The 22500-nt window shown below is 36.4% G+C and overlaps 1 protein-coding gene across 1 annotated transcript; it reads right to left on the bottom strand.

Annotated features, from left to right (window-relative positions):
* Window positions 1-8962: 8962 nt before the first annotated feature.
* On the bottom strand, window positions 8963-17391 carry LOC142610512 (calcium-dependent protein kinase 13). Its single transcript, XM_075782323.1, has 7 exons — window positions 16539-17391; window positions 12686-12829; window positions 12419-12571; window positions 11026-11141; window positions 10772-10939; window positions 9553-9783; window positions 8963-9473 (listed from the first exon to the last, which is right to left on the bottom strand). Exons 1-7 carry the CDS (start codon window positions 17158-17160, stop codon window positions 9324-9326), a joined length of 1584 nt encoding a protein of 527 aa, XP_075638438.1. The 5' UTR covers window positions 17161-17391; the 3' UTR covers window positions 8963-9323.
* Window positions 17392-22500: the final 5109 nt, after the last annotated feature.

Below are 22500 nucleotides of genomic sequence, written 5' to 3' on the forward strand. Positions count from 1 at the left end.
ACGAAAGGATGCAGAAATATCTCAACAAGGTGAAATGTGCGTTGGACATGTTTAAAAATTTTAAAGTAAGACAAATTCCTAGAGGACAGAATGCCCATGCTGATTCATTGGCCATGCTAGCCACGTCCTTGGGATCGAAGCTTCCGCGGACGATGATGGTGGAAGATTTGATGAATTCTAGTCTTGCCAACATCCCGGCAATTGTGATTCATAGCATTCAGGTGGGACCAAGTTGGATGGATCCGATTATTACCTTTTTAAAACATGGTTTATTACCCGAAGATAAAGTGGAGGCAGAAAAGGTACAGAGAAGTGCTCCCCGTTATTGGCTTTTCGAGGAACAAAATTTATACAAGCGTTCTTACTCGGGACCATATCTGCTGTGCATACACACTGAAGCCGTTGAGCCTATACTGGAAGAATTGCATGAGGGTATATGTGGAAGTCACATTGGGGGAAGGTCTTTAGCTCATAAGGCCATAACGCAAGGGTATTGGTGGCCAAACATGCAGAAAGCTTCCCAGGAGTATGCAAAGAGATGTGACCAGTGTCAAAGGTTCGCACCAAATATTTATCAACCAGGGGGAGTCTTAAATCCGTTATCCAGTCCATGGCCATTTGCTAAATGGGGCTTGGATATTGTTAGACCTTTTCCCAAGGCGGTTGGTAATAGAAGATGGTTCCTCGTCGGCACAGACTATTTTACTAAGTGGGTAGAGGCTGAGCCCTTGGCTAACATTAGGGACGCGGATGCTAAGAAATTCATCTGGAAGAATATTGTTACTCGTTTTGGAGTCCCGCATACTTTGATCTCTGATAATGGACTTCAGTTTGATAGCAAAGCCTTTCGGAGGTATTGCGGGGGTCTAGGAATAAGAAATGGGTATTCAACACCGGCGTATCCTCAAGGAAATGGTCAAGCCGAGGCCACCAACAAGGTCATTTTGGCTAGATTGAAAAAGAGGCTAGACGATGCTAAAGGAAAATGGGTAGAGGAGCTACCTCATGTATTATGGACTTACCGCACTACTCCCCGTAGGTCGACTGGTGAAACACCTTTCTCAATGACATATGGGATGGAAGCAGTAATCCCTCTAGAGTCAGGCTTCCCAACCTTGAGATCTGAACAGTATAGTGTTGAGGGAAACCAGCGTATGCTACTCGATCATTTAGATACTATTGAGGAAAGAAGAGAAGTAGCCAACATGAAGATGGGCAGTTATCAACAGAAGCTCAAACAAACATATGATGAAGGAGTGAAGCCGAGGCCCCTGGTGCCAGGGGATTTAGTTCTAAGAAAAGTAGTGGGAACAGCAAAAAATCCTGCTTGGGGTAAGCTGGGTCCTAACTGGGAAGTGCCATATAGAATAACATCTGTAGCAGGTATTGGGCTTATTACTTGGAGGATTTAGATGAAAAAGTAGTTTGTCATCCTTGGAATGTAAACAATTTAAGGCGTTACTATTATTAACTATAAGGTCTCTTTTTGTGGTGTATAAATTGTCAGTATATCTTATGAATGTTCTCTTATTGGCATCATTATTATGGCAAAAACAAATAATAAATAAATTAAAAAAAAAAAGCTTCTAAGTGTTAAACTGAACTTAGTCCTTGTTTGGCTCCTCGGGCCACAAGTCTAAGGAAAATTAACACAGCGATAAAAAGCTTCTAAGTGTTAAACTGAACTTAGTCCTTGTTCGACTACTCGGGCCACAAGTCTAAGGAAAATTAACACAGCGATAAAAGCTTCTAAGTATTAAACTGAACTTAGCCCTTGTTCGGCTCCTCGGCCCACAAGTCTAAGGAATATTAACACAACGATAAAAAGTTTCTAAGTGTTAAGCTGAACTTAGTCCTTGTTCAGCTCCTCAGGCCACAAGTCTAAGGAAAATTAACACAGCGATAAAAGCTTCTAAGTGTTAAGCTGAACTTAGTCCTTGTTTGGCTCCTCGGGCCACAAGTCTAAGGAAAATTAACACAGCGATAAAAGCTTCTAAGTGTTAAACTGAACTTAGTCCTTGTTCGGCTCCTCGGGCCACAAGTCTAAGGAAAATTAATACAGCGATAAAAGCTTCTAAGTGTTAAACTGAACTTAGTCCTTATTCGGCTCCTCGGGCCACAAGTCTAAGGAAAATTAACACAGCGGTAAAATCTTCTAAGTGTTAGAATAAATTTAGTCCTTGATTAGCTATTATGTGTCGAATAGCCTCAATCTTAAGGTCTTATGATGTAATGTTTTGATTAGTGTTCGAGATATAAACAAAAATGAGTAAGTTAAAATAAACAACGAAGAGAAAGTAAAACAACACTAGTTCATAAATTTTATAAAGGTTAAAGATCAGTACAATGCAAAGGTAAAACAACACTGGTTCATTAAATCCAGTTAAAAAAAAAAAAAAACAAAACAACGATACTTTAAAGCTAACGCTTCAAGTAGTGGTTTGTTTTTTCTTCTCTGGTTCTTTATCTTTCTTTTTCTTTTTGGACTGCCCAATCTCAACCACATCCTCTTCATTCTCTACCTCTAGTACTTCATCGCGGGGTGGAGGGTCCTCGCTTGTTCCTTTGCCTTTGGAAGAAGTAGAAGAAGGATTTGGATCTGGGGTGATTGTAGAGGAGGGAGGAACAGAGCTTAAGCCACCTGTGGGCTTTGGAGGGGAGGATGCTATTTGTAACGCGGAAGGATAACAAACTTTTTCCGGAGCTCGAAGTTCAAACTCAGTATCTATTCCCGCCTCGTCCAAAGCATAGCCCCAGACTTCAAGGCAGAATGCACGGGCAACACCTTTGAGTTGGGCTATAAGGCTTTCAGCCGCTTTTTTCATGCCGACATTGTAAGCTGCTTGCTCGGCCTCGGCTTTTTCTTGCTCCTTAGTTTCTAGCTGCTGTTGTACTTGTTTTAGCTCCACCACTGTAAGGGCCAGTCTGTTTTGGGCTTGCTTCTGGGCCTCCAGGGCATTAGTTGCTTGTGTCTTGTAGCTATGAAAGGCGGATTCCGCGTTTTTATGAACCTTCTCTACTTCAAACAATTGGATGAGGGTTTCCTTCAGCTTCTACTTCGCTTCGGCTTAGGATTTCACAGCGGCCTCCAGGCTGTTTTCAGCCTTCCTGGCTAAGTCCAAAGAATGATCTACCCACTCCTCGGCCATAAAGTAAGCTTGGACGGCCTAGCATGTGTGCAGAGTGACAAAAAAAAAATTTTAAATAACAATATGAGTAACATAGCTAAAAAAGTAAATTTGCATTAGTATAGAGTCACGGTACGGTACCTTGGCTAGGTCTTGTTTTAGAGATAAGAAGACTTCTCTTTTATGGAAGGATCTAAGCTCAGCCATATCCTCAGGGAGGCATAGTGCTATCTCTAAGCATTCAGCCACTAAGCTCGAGCTACCTTTCTTCGAGTCCCTTAAATTGGCATCATCAAGTACTGGACCGCCTGAACTTAGACTGAAATTGGGCCTCCAAACTAAAGCCTTTCTGGATTGGTCTCCATTGTTTTCTTTAGAAGTCCCAGTATGCGTGGACTTCTTGGCATGTCCTTTTCCCATCCGGGTGTCCTTGGTGGGCGGATCAGGGTTTTCTCCCGCCTCGGTCTCCAGGGTATTCTTACTTCCTTGACCTCTCTTCCTTTGCTTGTCTCCAGTCTTGGGAGGAGGGGTGCGTGTCATCATTGGTGTTACAGGACGGGGGGGTACAGCAACAGCTGGGGATGAACCCCCAGCATGGGCTTGCAGCAGGGCAAGGAGGTCTGGTTCTTTCTCCTGAAAACCCATGTTACTTGAGGAAGGAGGTGTCGAAGTACTAGAGGCATCCTCGCGATAAAAGACTTCGAAGTCTTTTTCGGTTACTTCGGGATGATGAGGCTTGGGGTTTGCCTCTTTTTCCTCGTCCTCAGGAGCAGTAAGGGGTTCTTGAGAGTAAATGAGTTGGGCTGCTAAGGGTGCTGGAAGCTGCGCGTCTTGAGTCCCTTCTAGAGGAGGTGAAGGCAACAAAAAGCCGGGCACTGCTACGTCAATATAGGCTAAGCATAAATCTTTAGCTCTGATAACGTTTTTTGGACTTTGAAACCGTTTGGTGGAGGGTTTGTAGCCAAGAATAACGTGGGCTACTCTAAGTTGTCCATCCCTATGCAGAAATGTTTCTGATCGAAGGATTCTGTTTAGATCCTGAAAGTTGACCGAAGGCTTGTTTGGAGCGGTGTGGTAGTCGTCTGCCATAAGGAATGAGTGCTGTTAGTAAGATTAAAAATATAAAAGTACAAGGTAAAAGAAGATAATTAATAATCCCGAGTATAATTTTGATCATTGGGAACCCTACCTAGCACCCCATCTTGGGTAGGGTAGTGTAATCCATCGTACCAATTCCCCGAGACAATGAGGTAATCCTCGTCCATGCCTTTGCTTGAGTCAGGCAAACAGAAGATCAGCCTAACGGCTGGAATCCTACACTTCATATAATATTTGTTTTTCTCTCCTTTTTGGCAGTTACACACCCAATTTACGTCATGCCAGGTTAGGTTAGTTCCCATTTTACGATTGATGGCATCTACGCATCCTAAAATCCTAAGGACATTTAGGGAACATTGGGCCGGGGTTAATCTATAGTTAAAAGGAAATCCCGAGTTACCCTGCCCATGGGAATTTCCATCCCACCTTCAATAAAGGCGATCATGGGAATTACCACTGACTCGGGAGGCCAAGGTAAGACTAGCCACTCTCCCTCCTCACAGTGTTGAATGTCAACATCGTCGGGAATTTTGTATTGGGTCTTAAAATTTTCCTTTGCCTCATCGGTTTTTACTAACTTAGCGTATCTGCCCATTAATTTTTATGAAAAAAAAAATACAAAACAATGAAAAAGAATCAATAGGAAAGCTGACACACCTCTGATTGAATGCTTAAAACCGCTCCTCAAGAGGTTCCTTTCCTTCAAAATGCCAAAAATGAGCCTCAACCAACCCCAAGTCTTGTTTATATAGGGGTAAAAGGGTGCGGTAGTTTTCCCGCTCGTAAATGAACGCAAAATCAGAGTCGTGCGATGTTGATCGAGCTGTAGAACGTGCGGAGACAGGGAGCCGTCTGACGCCATAAATGACTGATCGTGGACTCTGAGGCGTCAAGAGCGTGCCACAGGAAGCGAAAAGACGTTTATACGTGGGAAAGCAAATGGCACGTGGGAAAATCGTTTGTGGAATTAAAACTCAGCTATTAATTAGGAATCAACAGTCGTTTTAAGGGGCTATTGTGGGGACCCGAGGATCGAATGTGAAGTTTAAGGAATAAAAGGTATGATAAGGAGGACGGAAGTCAAAGACTCGAGGGTCCGAGGATGTGGAAGTAGGACTACCCGGAGAAACACAAAGGGTAAATCGGTGATGCATTAGAAAGGTATTGAAAATATCTGGATTGAGGGTAGGTAACTGTGAACGTTGCATTGAATGCTCTGCACCAAGCTTTCTAACCGCATTGAATAGGGAGCACCAGCTTTATCTGTTACATTAATGTGGAGGTAACCTGAACAATACAAGACACAGTACTAGAACTTCTTTCCATTACCGACTACAAATGAATGGATAAATGTCAGCAAATGAGGCTAGTAAGGTGAGAGATGAAGGGATGAGATAGCAAGAGCAGGGAGTATAAATAGGAGAGGAAGAAACGGAGAAGTGAGAAGGGCCAGTTCTTGAGAAAGAAAGTCTGAGAGAATGTATTGTTGATCTTGGTGAATTTATCAGAACGACAATATCTTTGTTGTTTGGTTCCCTCTCTACAAATTTATTATTTTGGGCCTTGAATTATTGGACCTCCTTTAGGCTGTGGGATTTGTGCATGATTTTTGGTTCTTACAAGTTGGTTTACATAATACACATGTTTTAAATTATACAAGAAATATTTAAAAAAATTGCATACCAATCATCAAAAAATATTCTTAATCTCATTTTTAAGGTCTGTTCTAAACTTTGAAAACGTTAGTGATATTTAAATAAATTAAGCAATATATAAATATAAAAGTGATATTTAAGACTGTCTCATATTACGTAAACCTGAAACAAAACAAAGCAAAATAAAATAAATATTACGTAAGTAATATTTGAATATAAAAGTGCTCATTTAAACTTTTTACCTTGGGCCTCAAATTGTATTGGCCTTGCTGCCTACAAACAACTCCAAAATCTATTAAAGGTATAATATAGGCTTGTTGGCATCCGCGTGTCAACGACCATCACCAAGAAGCGAGAAGCCAGACTCGCCTTGTGCTCAGTTGGAGTCCATAATGCGATTCCTCTTCTTCCCAAACTCCCACCACCTACAAAAGGATATTATCTCTCTTTTTTTTTGGGTAAGCATGTAGAAATTTTATTAACTAAGAAAATGAAACAGAGGAGCAAAAACACTTATACAAAGTGCCCACAGCATCAAAGCTAACCAACATCGCCACATCAGCTGGTGGGATTGCTAAAAAACAAAATCTTGAGAAAGTAGAGCACCTCTCCTAGCAAGGGCATCGGCGCACTTGTTTGCCTTCCTAAAACAGTGTTAGACTTGAACTCTTGGAACTTTCTGCAACCCCTCTTTGCAGTCAGCCAAAATGACATCATTACTATTCGAATTCCCCTCATGTTTTTGAAGAACCACTATCTTAGCATAAAAAAAATAATAATAATAAAAAAAAAAAGGATATTATCCACACATATAATGTATAACCCTTTTTTCACATTATCCAGCTTATTTGGTTTATGTAAAATCTTTTAAATTTTTACTTTTCTAAGAACAATAATTGTTTTTCCCAACTTAATGATTGTTTGTATTATGCTGTGAGCTGTCATATACTTTTCCTAATCTCTAATATAAACTAATCCTGATGAGTGACGACCTAAACCTTGGTACAAGTATTGACCTCTAATAAGTTTATTCATTTCTGTGCAAGACAAGACAGAGAATAAGTAACATTAAAATAATATGAGATTATTTTTATTAGGTCACTACACATTTTAGCTCCATGATGGATTGGAACGTGAAATTGGAAAAAAAAATCTGGTGAGACAATTTCATTATACCCTCTTTTTCAATATGCATGGATGTTATATAATGTAATAAGGTAATTTTATAAGACTGTCTCATAAGATACTCTCGTGAAATTGAGACATTATGAATTCTTTGATCCTAGTTACAAATCAAGTACACCAAAAGAGAGACCCCATTACAAACTGATTATTATTATTATTATTATTATTATTATTATTATAAAAAAACTATATTTAAACAATGAGTATTGCTTGGGTCGTTGTTCATGTTTGTAGGTCAGCAAATTGCTTTGTCCACAATGTTGTTAATTAGGCTTTTTTTTTTTTTTAATGGTTTTAATGCCTTTGGGCCCATTTTCATCTCCAATATTTGGGCCTATCCATCTCAAGAGGACCCTTCAAGTTTGGTTGAGTAATAGTGCTGTTTTTTAATATATAAATATAAACACACACGAGTATTACTTGCGTGGGAATTATGGTGGCTCACTCGTCATATCCGATATATTAGACCCATGGCCTGTAGGCACGAGCCCATGGGTATGCTGCATTGCTGTTGTCAAATTGTCCACGGACCAAATTTGCAAGAGTTTGCTTTAAGACGTTCTGAAAAGTCTTTGCCACGTCTATATTCTTAAAATAAAAATTCAATTAATATTTCAAATTAGATTTTTCTCGTCCAAAAAAAAAAAAAAAAATCAAATTAGGTTTTGATTTCATTCCAATTCTTTGTTAAGTGTCCTACTCGCACCCAAGTTTGATGCCAATTGTCAAATGCCTTTACATTGCAAACCAATTTTGCGTCTAGTATCCCTCCCCGTTTTTTTTTTTTTTTGGCTGAGAATGAAAACTTTTATTAACAGAAACAAGATACAAACTGAGCATCCTCCTTAATTACATCCAGAACAGATGGAGGAGTTGAATTAGAATCAAAGAAGCCAAAAAATTTATTTGAAAGTGACCAACGGCTGAGAACATAAGCAGCCTGGTTAGCCTTTCTAGGAACCCAGTTAAAAGAAAAAGAAGGAACTAAACTAGTTAAATACTTAGTTTCCTGCAAAATATTACTAACTCTCCATAGAACAAAATCGGTGGAGGAAGTCAGACCATTGGATGCAAACCTGACAGTCACTTTCAAAACTTACATTGATAAGTTTGTGATTCATGGCAGTAAAAAGTAAAAACACCCATTTAAGTGCCTCAGCCTCAGCTTGGACAGGGATGTTGGTGTTCTCTTTGATGGAACAAGCAAACACCAGATCCCCTCTCCAATCTCTGGCAATCATGGCAATAGCTTAGTCAAATTTTCCCACAGCTGCGTCACAATTTATCTTTGTTCTCTCCCTTGTTGGATTATTCCAATGAGTGACCGAAACCGTAGATGAAGGTGGTATGTGATGATTCTTGGAGATAATCATCCAGTGCTCCTGGATTTTTCTTTGAAACGCTCTTTCCAGCTCTTCACCTGTTGGCTTAAATCCTTCATGGACTGCTTTGTTCCTCAATTGCCAAACTCTAATTTAAGAACGTCTAGTATCCTTCCAGTTACACAATTAACAGCATGAAGTATGTTAAGCCTATAACAAGATGCATGTAATATGTTCTTTAACAGCTTATTGGGCCTATAACAACATCATTAAAGCCATATTATATGGGTCCCAGAAATATTTACCCCAATTTAACTTCTAAAGGACGACACTTATAACCAAGAGTCATTTAGCTCAAATGGCATTTTTTGGAGTTTCCGGAATTCAAATCCCACTTTCCCAACTACTGAATTATCCGAAAGATAAAAAAAAGGATGGCATTTCGTCTGATAACCTCGTATTCTTTTTTCTTTTCTTTTCTTTTTTTTTGGGGGGGGGGGGGGGGGGGGGGGGGTGAGATGGTCTTGTGATTTCCTACCAGATATTTTCGTGAATGATTTGGACCCGTAACGCATACACTAAAAGACCTTCATATTTCTATGACAAGAATATTCTACACCACGGAAGAGTTCAATTCCACATACTCAACCAGAAAAACAACTCAAGGAGTGGTAAAAAAACAAAGGAACAGAATCATACATGCCAATCCATGGCCTCTAGCTCTAGGCACCGTCTTTTACACAATTAACATTCCCAAGGACAAGTTAGATGCACTCAAGCCTGCATGACCCTTTTTAAGGCACCAAGTAAACGGCACTCCATTTGGTCAAGGGACCCCAACAACTAATCACAAAGGAAGTGAGTCCCAGATACACGGGCAATACAGTACTTTTTTTTTGTGTGAATAAACAGAACACCAACCTCAAATATATATACTACTCACTCCCCAAGTTTAAAGAACCATCCTTCATCAGCTTCATGCTTAGACTGTTAAATCTTCCTCTAGAATAATGTCGAGATGCCTTTCTCCAATCTGTTCCGGTCTTCATCATAGCCACGAATTCATCATAGCTGATACGCCCATCCTGCATTCATAAAACAATAGCATTAGATTTGTAACCTGCTTAAGAAAAACCGGGTATGTGGAAATTGTTGGGCATTCACCTTGTCTGTATCCACTTCTTGGAAGATGTCATTTGCTACATCTGTACAATCATCTGCTCCATCTTCCATCAATGCATCCCGAAGCTCATCTGGTTCAATGTATCCATTCCCGTCCTTGTCAAAGTAGGAGAAGGCGTTGTGAAGATGTTCATCATTAGCCATCTTTTGTAGATGGAGGGAAATAGCAACAAATTCTCCGCAGTCAAGTGTACCTTTCCCATTTGTATCTACCTGTTGCCAAGAAGTTTGTCCATTCAATCCTTAAGAGACTAATTTACCACAGACACTTAGATTATACTTTTAGCACCTTTCAAAAAATGATGTTTAATGGAGATGGAAAGACAATTTTTGTCTAAGAATGAGGGTGTCCTAATCATTCGTCTGCCTGTCATTGTATTTCTTTCCTAACAATTATGTCTATGTTACAACAGAGCACTTGTGTCCCAACATGTTCCTTACATGTCTGACTGCTGCATAGAATGTCAAAATATTTTATTGTTAAAGTTTAGAAAGTATTTCCAACATGTTTCCAGTGTGTCAAAGGGATGCTATGTCCACATGGAGACCAACTCCTCATTAAAGGAATCTGCTACATATGAGGCAGCCAATATGATTAATGACATAAATCATCATCAACTTCATGATGGTTTGTGTCATTTTGAATAAAGTTTATTTGGTAGGGGAAAGGAAAAAGAGGAAGACATGAACCATCATCAACACCCTGAGAATCTATCTAGAGTCAACCCCTACCGAAACTAATTTCTAGACCCAATAGAATAATTTCACATAATCATTTAAAAATGATTTTCCTGGAACTAGGCACCAGTACAAGAATGCATAAATTGTCAACAAGACTGTGTGAAGCACTTGTCCAGAAGGTACTTCAAGGACTGCCCACCACTTCAGTGGCATAAACAACAAAAACAGATCCGGTGATTAGGCTTGCTACAATGGAATGATTTGTCAAAGGTAACACTGAACATAGTTGGATACAGTGAAAAGGATTCTTGGAAAATTTTAATGTGTGATATGTGTTTGAACAATTATTATGGTCCTGATGGTCATATTAACAATATGATGGGCCTCCTTAAACAAGGCAGCATATGAGTAGAATAGGCACTGATGAGAACGGGGAGTAATAAATGTGAATTTTGAGAAGTAATACTTTATGTTATGAGGATATATTGTTGAAAGTAAAATTAACGGGATGTAAACTCACAGCTTCAATAAGCAACTGGACTTCAGGCTCTGCAAGCTGGGATCCAACATTTCTAAGTCCGACTTTCAATTCTTCAATTGAAACAATACCATCATTATCAGTGTCCATCTTCTTAAACATCTCTTTGATGTCTTCAACTTCTTCAATGGATAAGAAATCAGCAATAACCTGTTTCAGCGGCATACCAATCAATTTAATTGTCAAAAGAACATATAACTCAAAACATAAAAGGTATGTAGAAATAGTCAACTAACCCTCAGGGCTTTTCTCTTAAATCGGTTCATCATTGAAAACTGCTTAAGCCTTGACTTGACAACATCTCCAAGAGGAACATTAGGAGCCTTTTTAGCATTTTGGAGCCAGGGATGCTCTGTAAACAGAAAAGAACAGTATTCAAAACATAATCAATATTTAACAGACATGTCCAAATCCGACAAAAACCTAAAATCAGAATGTACATAAGAGTTACAAAGATCAAAGTCTTGTATCATAAATTTTCATGCAACATTGACAAACTGCATATTTAGTTATTTATGTGTTTATATTTTGCTTGTAAGGAAATTACCATTCAAATTTTCCAAAAGCAAAATATTGATAAGGAGCTTTTGATAACATGTTTTTTTTTTTAGAAGTAGAGCTTTTGATAACATGTTAATAGTAATAAAGCATAAATGGCTGGGAAACCACATTAAACATACTTGAACAAAGTTTTAAACCAAGTAATCTATGTGTCAGAGAGTGCCAAATTTTAAAATGTCAAGATTTATGTCTTTTTTTTTTGTGATAAGTATTGAAGTTTTATTGAGAGAGAGAATAACTTCATGTTTACAATAACAAACAGAAAGTATCCAAAAAAAATTTACAAATGATCAAACAGAAAAGCTAAGAGAGTTATCAAACTCAAAGATGGAAGTATAATGTGCAAATCTGCAAGCCCGTACCCACTCAAAGGTACATAGGAAAGAGGATTTCAATTGCCCTAAAGATCTCTGAGTGTCAAGATTTATGTAGCCATATCAATATACCTATCTACATACAATTGCATAGATACCTATCAAAAACAGATATATCATTGATATGTCACCTATCATACAAGAAATAAACTAACATGACCAACAATATAACATATTTCCTAATATGATCAATCCGGTTGTATAATATGCACACTTTTTCCTGTAGAAACTAGGCCTTTTGAGAACAGGGACAAGCTTTTTATTCATTTTAAAATCTTGTAAACTAACATTAAACTCCAGTGGCTCAGTGTTTCTTCAATTAACTGTTAGTCTGCATGTTCTTTACTTTCTTTATTAATTTGTCAAGGGCTGAGTTAATTTGTCAAAAGTAGATTTAAAGCTCTGTATTGGCAAATGGCCATTGATCAATGTAATGCAAAATGAAATAAAAGGAGGGGGGAGGTTTTTTTTTGGGGGGGGGGGGGGGGGGGAGAGAGAGAGAGAGAGAGAGAGAGAGAGACGGGGGGAGGCTGGTTAGCTGGGATTACCAAAATGCCAAATGCTTGGACAAAAAAAAAATGGAAATACACATGCAGATACAGAGAACAATAAATTTAGTTCATATTACCCAAATTTTTGAACATACAATGCATTCTTATCATGAGGTATTATGCACAAAAGAGATGTAGAATACCAAGCACTTGCTTCGCAGTGAGCCGAAGCTTGGGGTCTGGCTCCAACATTTGCTTGACTAGACTCTTTGCACTATCTGAGATATTAGGCCATGGATCCCGTTTGAAATCTATTAGCCCACGAAGAATAGCCTGTGCAACACCTTGTTCAGACTCTGCATCATAAGTACACTCTGACCTGGTCAGTAACAATGTTAGACACACAAACCTATGTGCGCACATGCGCACACAGAGAGAGAGAGAGAGAGAGATGCTAGGAATATAATTACCAGCCCAGAATGGGGGAACCCCACAGAGCAAAATATAGAGAATAACCCCTGCACTCCATATATCTATCTCTGGCCCATAATTCCGCTTGAGCACCTCCGGAGCCATGTAATATGGACTTCCAACAATTTCTGAGAACCTCTCACCTAGTAATGCATTATATTTAATCATCAGAAAACATCAGTGCAATAGTAAACATTCTAAAAGCAGACAATTATCACCAAAATCAATGAGACAATGGTCAAAAAATATTAGTAATGCAACTGTAAACCACTTAAAATAACTCCTGACGTTTCCTGGTAAATGGCAGACTACTTAACACCAAGCCCACGCTCCCCCCATGACCCTTTTTTTCCTAGAGAAGGATGGAACTCTTAGAAGCCTCTTAGAACATGCATGAGTAAGTATCTATAACTAAGAGATTGGGGAGACAAAAAGCTGGTATATCAATGTTGGTAAAAATGCACTTCAAGCGCAAAGTACCAAGCCTTTAGCACTTTGCATCTCTAAAGCGCAGTGCATTAGCAAAAGTGTGTATAAGGCACGCTTTTGAAGCTATTTCCAATAAGCATGAAGAGCACTTTTTTGAGCTTTTAATATTATTCAAAAAAAAAAACAGTTATTAATGCAAAGACAAAGTTTTCCATTTTCCATTTTCCTTTATGACGTACATCTCTCTCTCTCTCTCTCTCTCTCTCTCTCTCTCTCTCTCTCTCTCGTTTTATTTCTCTTTTGACTTTCAGCTTTAAGCTCTACCTCCTCTACTTGACCCAACTACTAGTTCCTTCTTCCCCTTCTTGGTATAACTCCCTTCTCTTGTTTTTTTCTCTGCTTGACCCAACTACTAGTTCCTTCCTCTCCTGGTATAACTCCCTTCTCATGCTTTTTCTTGGTCTTCAAAGTTTGTCTTTTTTTGATAAGCGGTCTTGAGGTTTGTCTTGAAAGAGATAACTGATACCCGTTCTTCTTTTTTTGGGGCATACCCCCTTCACCTTCTTCTTCCTTTTTTTCCCTTGATCTTTCTAATTTCTTCTGGAACCAATACCCAGTTTTTTGTTGTCGCCCCCTTTTGTTAAAAAAAAAGTTCCCTCATGCAAAATACACACACACACACACACATATATCACAGCTATCAAATATCATGTTTCCGTATATTTTGTAAATCGTGAAATAATTATATAAAATACTATATTTCAATATTATATTATTAGTTGATCACTTGATTGTTATATTATCCATTAACAATTGTTTTCAAATTTACAACATTAATATATATATATATATATATATATATATATATATATATATATTAAATGTGTTCTTTATTCTATCAAGCACGCACTTGAGTCTTGTGCTTTGCACCTAGGCTCCAAGCTCTTTGGCTAACACTCTTACCAGCATCAGTATATACTGAATGCTTATATCTCCACAAAGGGCATAGTCATTTTTACATGTGAACTTCTCCACAATGAGTGAAGAAACAATATTTTCATACTACTGACTAGAGATACTATACCATTATCTCTTTGAACAATGCAATAAAGACATACAGAAAAAAAAAACTCTCTGACATCATGTGTGGTTGAAGAAACAACATTTAATAACAACACAATAGTGAACAAGTCAACAATCAGCGATGAAAACCTCAACAACAGTTGTAGGAGAAGAGAAATGAAGGTGAAAAGAACTGTTTTCCTTTTCTCATTTTGGATTTTGGATCAACTGCTGATTGTTTTATTTCCCCAAGGTAATGCTGAGCAAAACTTAAGCCATCATTCTATTGTAACTAAGGCCTTTTAAAACCACTCCAGACCAATTAACCAAACTGTTATTGATTGATGTATTAATATCACTACTGTCAAAGAAGTGGACATAGTAAAAATCAGATACAGATGCCAAACAATTATATAAGGATAGTGGACAGCCCAAGTCCCAAAAATATTAATTATACTATACTTATCAGTCAGACAGTCACCAACTCAATGCATGCTTGATAATTTGGAAAAACCTCTAATTAGTTCAGAAGAATTTTCACAGGATTAGATATATAAAACCACCCAGTCAGGAGATGAAATGCAGGTAATCAAAAAATAAATAACTCAACTATCTGATCAAGACAGAAATAGTTGTCAAGAAGTAAGAAAGGGAAGAGAAATTGATTCTACAAAATTATATACACACAATTCCAGCAATGCCAATCTTTCCACATTTCAGTCAAGTTTCAGTGTGGCACCACCAGATACATGTATGCAAGCATTATAGCTTCTAAGCATCCACTGAGCACTAACACTTACTTGAGGTCATACTTTTCATGTAACTAAGCATCTAATTTCCTTTCCTTTTTTTTAAAGGCTAAAAGTGAGCTTGGCCAGGGTGGCAAAAACTTTCTTCACTTAAGGTTTCATAGAGATTTTTATACAATACAAAGATGGTTACATTGTGTAGGCACAGTGGGGAGAGTGGAGACAATGAACCACTTTTTGTTACATTGTGATGTTGCATATGAATTGTAGGGTTTTGTCTTCCATGTGTTTGGGGTTTGTGGGTAATGCCAAAGAGTGTTGTTGATCTTTTAATGGGATGAAAAAGTGGTTTTGAAAATACTCTTGTTTTTTTTGGAATCTAGCACCTTTATGCTTGTTGTGGACATTGTAGAGTGAAAGTAATCTTCAGGTCAAATGGCTGCAATAAATCTTTGTTTGAATGGTCCAATGTTTGGGGTTCTCGCAATATCTATTCTATTGTAGATTTTATTCATTCTCTCTCATTTCAATTGTAACTTGCATTATTTTTGTAATTCTTTAGATTATCCTGTGTTCATGAGATGGTTCTTTTTATTCAATAAAATTTTATTACTTAACCTAAAAAACAGAAGCAAAAACATACAAAAAAAAAAAGAAAAAAAAGATACTAAATCTTATGTAAATCAAATTTAGAAGTTGAAAGGGTTGTACTATCTTCTAGTCCCCAACAACATATATTTTGAATGAGAAAGAGACAAATATCTGATTTTCTAGGTCAACAGACTCCAATAACTCAGATAAAACGTCAACAACTTATATTTTGTCCTTTATCTCTTTTCATTTCCACATTCTTGTTTGGCTACATGTCATCCTCTTAATTTCCTAGTGCAATAAAGCACAAAACCCAGCCAGTACCTTTCCCCCCAATGACCCCTTAGTTTAAAAAGCTGCATACTGTCGAGAGGTCATTTTAGATCTTTTGGACATACATCAAGATCCCAATTGGTACCTAGCCACTTTGCTACAAAAACTTTCAAATAACATCTAACTTTAGGAGGCATCCACATCAACATTGTTTGACAAGTGAATACAAGTGCAAACTGATTCCCTTTCATTTGTTTGTATTCATTTCAATTGCATGGGTTTACTATCGTAAACACATTGTACTTTTCTTATCAATTTTTTAAAAAAAAAAAATGTACAAACCGATTCCGGCTCTAACATATCTAACACAATAAAACTTACCATTATCTATAAAACAACACAACACATACACTTTTCTTTTATAGGTACGACAGGATTTGAACTTATGGAGTCTGCTTCATGACCAAGATACCAATCGGTTTCTTTTTGGCATAGGCGGGATTCAATCCCGGGTCCTTTATTCTACAACAAGAGACTTTAACTAACCAAACTAAATATAATGTATATCCTATCCAATTATGGAAGGCAAGTACAACATGCTAAATTAGTTATAACAGCCTAATCCACAATACAAGTACCATATACCAAACTTAGCATTTTCACTAATATAAACATAAGCGTATGTCTCAATCTCAAATCTCAATAAACAAATTTACCAAAACAGAAACAGCGAAGTTCAAATTCTGACCTGGCTTGAAGAATATAGAAAGCCCGAAATCAATAGCTTTCAAAGGCGAATTCTCCTTCTTATTGGCGAACAAGAAATTCTCAGGCTTCAAGTCCCTATGAATCACTCCATGCTTATGGCAAAGCTGCACAACCTCCACAATAGTCCTCGTGACCGCAGCGGCGGCGCGCTCCGTATAGTGGCCCCGCGCCACAATCCGATCGAAAAGCTCGCCTCCCTCGCACAACTCCATCACCAAATGCACCGCATTGTCGTCCTCGCACGCCTCCTTGAAGCTCACAATGCTCGAATTCCTCGGCAAATGCTTCATTATCGCCACCTCGCGCCTCACATCTTCGATATCCACCGCAGTCCTCAGCTTCCGCTTCGAAATGCTCTTGCAAGCTAGTAGCTCCTTCGTGTCCCGGTCTATGCAGAGGTACGTCACGCCGAACTCGCCGCGACCGAGCTCCCGGTCCACCATGTACCTCTCCTCGATGTTCTCCTTAGGCATACCGGCCAAAACCGTGATCGGAGCCTTCTTCCCGGCGTTCGAGTCTCTCCGGCCGTGATCGTGGCCGGAAAAGTTAGATTTCACATCCTCTCTCGCCACCGCCGCCGGAGATCTACAACAATTCCCCATACTCTCCGAATCCTCCTCGATCTCACGGCGGATCTTCCCAAAAACCCTAGCTCACCGTGTCACATGATAATGCCGAAACTCCTGAGCTCGAAAACCCTAACCCTAACCCTAAGATCAAAGCGACGAAAGCGACTGTGTGAGAGAGAGAGAGAGTGAGAGTGAGAGTAAGAAAGAGAGAGAGAGAGAGAGAGACTGAGAAGCTCAGCTAAGCTAAGCTAAGCTAAGCTAAACAAAGAGTTTCTAATTCTAAAATTTCTAATATATTTTTGCTTTTTATATTTTTAATTTTTATTAATATTTTTTTTATACATAAAAATTATGCTTTGGTTCTGAGACTTTTGTCGGCTATAAATCGAAAGGGTTGAACGGTCGGGAACGGGACGGTGAGTGTGAAAATGAAGAGGATGGGTTTATTATTAATAATTATTAATTAATATTATATAATTATTTTATTCTTTTTTTTAATTTAAGTAATTATTTTATTTTAATTTATGTTGCTAAATATAGAAGGGACAGAATGATAAGTGATTAATTAAATAATAAATAGTGAATAGGCGTTTACACTATTGTCCCCCCTTGGCTTGTGGCATATTTGTTTTCTGACCCATGATAATAAAAGTTTGGGATTTTGTGAATCTGTCAACATTTTTGGGAAGGACAAAAAGGAAATTAACTGGTTTAATTATTGTACTACGGTTAATGTTTTGATTGCTTGTGAATTAATGGAAGTGTTGTTAAATCATAGTCCTATTATTTCAAAAGTAGCAATTAATAGAAAATTCAGTGATTCTTAAAATAGAATGTGCATTTTTTTAAGGGTCTTTTTTTAATTTTTAATAATACCTTTGTACCATAAAAAAATGATAAAAATAAGTTGAATCCTTTGTAATTTTATTGTTAAATTGCATGTAACATCTATCAATCCAAAATAAAACTAATAATATTATTACTAGAGTAATAATAATAAGTGTCTTATTGACGGGTGTCTTTAAAGTATTTGTTAATGGACTATCTGAAGAAGATTTGATACCACTTTCATGGATAATATAAAAAGGTTGTGAAAAAATCAGTTGTTTTTTTCTTTTCCTATAAAAAATTTTCTAAAATATATCATAAATCAATGCTTTTAAGGCATCTGTTAATTTTTCCTTATTTATAATATTTTTTTTCTTCACTCATGACGATAGTAGGATCCTATGATAATAAGTAAAGCATGTTCATAATTTTTGTTTGGGTAAATTGCAAATTACACCCTAAAGTTTGGAAGTGATTGGATTTTACATCTTGAAATTTCAAAATTTAAATTTTACTCCCTGAAGTTTGGGGTGTTTAGATTCTACACCCTGACGTTTCAAAATTTAGATTTTACCTCCTAAAATTTGGGAGTATTGAGATTTTATACTCCCAAATTTTGAAATTTTAGGGTGTGAAATCCAAACACTCTTAAAATATAGAAGTAAAATTCAATTTTTGAAATGTCAAAGTGTAAAATCCAAACACCTACAAATTTCATGAGGTAAAATCCAAATTCTGAAACTTTATAATGTAACATCCAATCACCCTTAAATAGGGTTGTTATTTGCAATTTAGGCTTTTTGTTTTTATATACCATAGAATTTGAATTTATGGTATTTTATTCAAGACGATTGTTCTTTGACATCAAGACAAGTTTTAGAATTTAGGGAGTAAAATCCAAACTCTCTTAAAATATAGAAGTAAAATTCAAATTCTAAAATGTCAAGGTGTAAAATCCAAATACCTGCAAACTTTAGGAGGTAAAATCCAAATTCTGAAATTTCAGGGTGTAAAATCTAATCACCCTCAAACTTTAGGGTTGTAATTTGCAATTTACCCGTTTTGTTTTTATATACCATAGAATTTGAACTTATGGTATTTTATTCAAGACTATTGTTCTTTGACATCAAGACAAGTCTCTAATAGGTTTCTTTTGATGTAAAAAAAAAAAATGAAATCTTAAAACCTTTATTCAACAACAATAAAATTTATCAATTAAGTTAATTAGAATCATATGTTCATAAATTTTAAAGAATCATACCACCGCGCACCCTTGGTGCGGTGATCACTCTATAAGTATAAATATTTGTGGGGTGTGGGAAGCAAGGGCCGGGGTTCAAGCCTCCAGGAGAGAAATTCACACACATATACACTTGGATTAGGCTAAAGTAGAAATTCTATCTTGTATATAAAAAAATTTTAAAAAAAAAATTAAAGAATCATAACCTGAAAGATTCGTATTCTTCAATTTTTTTTATTTTTTTTTTGTTGGTTAAGAAGATCAAACCAAAGGAATAACAATCAACAAATGATAAACTTTATCAGATGTTACTTGTTACAAAGATGAATACATAGGAAATAGGTCAAGAAACTACATAAACATAAAGTTTACAAAGAAAAATCTGGGGAAGATTTGCATGAAAATTGCTTTCCTTCACTTGCAAATACAATTGTAGTTTGGGTAATGTCATGATTATATTAACTAAATGTCATGGGCATCAAGAAAAATTAAGCCCAAATTGCAGGAGCAACGTGCAAAAATGCAAAACACAGAGAGAGTTTGAGTGCGTGAATTAAGAAGAGAAAAAGATGCTGTTTTTGTTGTCTCTTTTAATAGCATACATTTAAAATCAAGGGGGTGGGGGGGGCACCTTTGTCTGTCGTCTCTCTGCGTTTTTATTAGTGTCAATGACTAAGTGGGTCTCATTTTGACACTCAAACAACCATCTTTTCCTCTTTTGGTGTTGCTTGCAAGACTAGTACAACTTGATCTAGAACAAGTACATGATTGTGAATCAGCTTTGGATGCAACTTTATAAGGGGAAAAAAGAAGAAAGTATTTGGTCCATTTTAATATAATAAATAAATAGTAGAAACTACCACCAAAAAAAAAATAATAGAAACTAAAATATATCTTATTTCTTTTCATTTTTATGCTGTTGTCATTTTAGTATTTTTAGTTTCAAACTTTTTGGATTGGATATGGATCCTCAACTTATAAACTTTCAAATTGTTATCGATTTGATTCTCTCATTATGTTCCCTAAAATATTGACGGTATAACTACATTATCTTGTTTATTTATCTATTTTAATTTTGCTTTTGCTATTACAGTATGTTGGGTTTAAATTAAACGAAAATCGAATCTAGATCATTTACTTTTTGTAATCGAGGGCTATCATATGCTTAAACAAAAAATCTAGGGTTTAAACTAAATGAAAATCGAATCTACATCATTTATTCTTTGTAATTGAGAACTATCGTCTGCCTAAACAAACTGTCTAGAAATACACCCTAACGGTAATATTGGGGAAGATATTGACCATATAGGTTAACTAGTTGAAAACTTCAATGTTTACATGCTGTCCCGTAAGAGACGTGCAGGTGCAAATAGAAGCAAACCAAGCTGGTGGTTAGCTCATTCTCTGAATTAAAGCAACAAAAATTTGACCCACAATTTCTTGATTCAACATAGACCTCAGCCAATTTAATTCTTAGTCTTCCTTCTTCGTGAATCACACAAATGCAAGGTCATGAAGATCGCGTCAGCTGAACTAGGCAAGCAGAATATCAGATTAAATTTGCAGAGATTGGGGAAGTTGTTATATGTGCTCTATGAAAAGTATTAATATAAAAGACTTTTTATTTTCTAAACCTATGGAATTCATCTCTAGGGTTGGGTGTGTTAAGAAGATGAAGAAGAAGAAATGCAGAGAATAGTTTCAATTGTAACCACCTTTCTATGCCGTCACTTGCTCTAACAAATGACCCATCATGGAAGCAAATTGTAATTTGCTTATAAAATACAAAAAGACCTTGCTTTTAAAGGTGAGAAAAATCAAAACATAATAGGAAAATAGTTTTAATTAAAAAAACTTTTTTTCTTCTTTATGCAAGTACATTAACATTGTTTAGCCTTATCATTAAATTAGTAAGTGATATTATCTATTTTAATTTTTCTTTTGCTATTAAAGTATGTTGTTTTTTAAACTAAAATCGAACCCAAATCATTTGTTCTCTGTAATCGAGGACTATCATATGCTAAAACAAAAAGTTTCAGAACGCATCTTTTAACGTGAAAATTGGGAAAGATATTGACTATAGGTTAATTAGTTATATTATTTTATTTCAAAACTTAAGAAAAACATTTATTGACCAAAATTATAGAAATCTAAAAATTTAGGAGGTTCAAAACTTTGAGACTTGAGAGAACAAAATAACATCAACACGAGTCATAAATAAATACGAGTCAGCATCACATGTTGCAAAATTTAGCAATTTTAGCTTATCATTAGATCAATACATAATAGAGGAACAAGGTTTTTATTTTGTTTATTTATCTATTTTTATTTTTATTTTGCTAATACAATCCGTTGGTTTTAAAACTAAAATCAAACCTAGATCGATCGTTTATTTTCCGTAATCAAGGATTAACATATTCTTAAACAAAAAGTCTAGGGACACATCCTTTGGCATGGAAATTGGGAAAGATATTGACTATAAACTATAAAGTCTAATTAACTAGTTGAAAACTTCAATGTTTAAATGTTGTCCCATAAGAGTCGTGCAGGTGCAAATAGAAGGTAACCAAGCTGGTGGTTAGCTCATTCTCTGAATTAAAACAACCAAAATTTCTTGATTCAACATAGACCCCAGCCAAGTTAATTCTCAGTCTTCATTCTTCGTGAATCACACAAATGCAAGGTCATGAAGATCACGTCAGCTGAATTAGGCAAGCAGATTATCATATTTTCTTTGCAGAGATTGGGGAAGTTGTTATGTTTACTCTTTGAAAAGTCTTAATATTCGAGACTTTTTAAACCTATGGAATTTATCTCTAGGGTTAGGTGTGTGTTAGAAGAAAAGCAGAGAATAGTTTCAATTGTAACCAACTTTCTATGCCATCACGGAAACAAATTGTAATATATGCTTATGGAATACAAAAAGACTTTTGCTTTTAAAGGTGAGAAAATTCAAAACATAATCGGAAAATAGTCTTAATTCAAAACATTTTTTTCTTCTTTATGCACGTGTACGTTAACATTGTTTAGGCTTAATTTCTCAATTGAATTCATTTTTAAGTTATTTTCATTGAAAATCTTGATTTAGTTACGTCTAGAGTTTCCAATTTAATAGATAGTACAATTCGTAATTATTACCATAATCCAAATCAATAAAAGAACATAAATATTTGTTGATGAAATGAAAAACCTTTAAAAAATTCTTCAAATAAAATCCACTTCCCCTTCTCACAAAAAAAAAAAAAAATTCCACTTCCGATAACCTACCCATTGAGAATTTTAGTCTAGAAGAAACCCTAAAGATA

Source organism: Castanea sativa, chromosome 9 (genome assembly GCF_040712315.1).
Source record: "Castanea sativa cultivar Marrone di Chiusa Pesio chromosome 9, ASM4071231v1".
In the NCBI taxonomy this organism is placed as follows: Eukaryota; Viridiplantae; Streptophyta; class Magnoliopsida; order Fagales; family Fagaceae; genus Castanea; species Castanea sativa.

What these genes read in the sequence shown, in the direction of transcription:
- LOC142610512 (XM_075782323.1), bottom strand. Translation starts at nt 17,160, where the DNA reads ATGGGGAATTGTTGTAGATCTCCGGCGGCGGTGGCGAGAGAGGATGTG. An exon ending in TTCTATATTCTTCAAGCCAG is followed by an intron (nt 12,830 to 16,538) that starts GTCAGAATTTGA and finishes ATGCATTACTAG; the next exon opens with GTGAGAGGTTCTCAGAAATT. An exon ending in CACTGCGAAGCAAGTGCTTG is followed by an intron (nt 11,142 to 12,418) that starts GTATTCTACATC and finishes TTCTGTTTACAG; the next exon opens with AGCATCCCTGGCTCCAAAAT.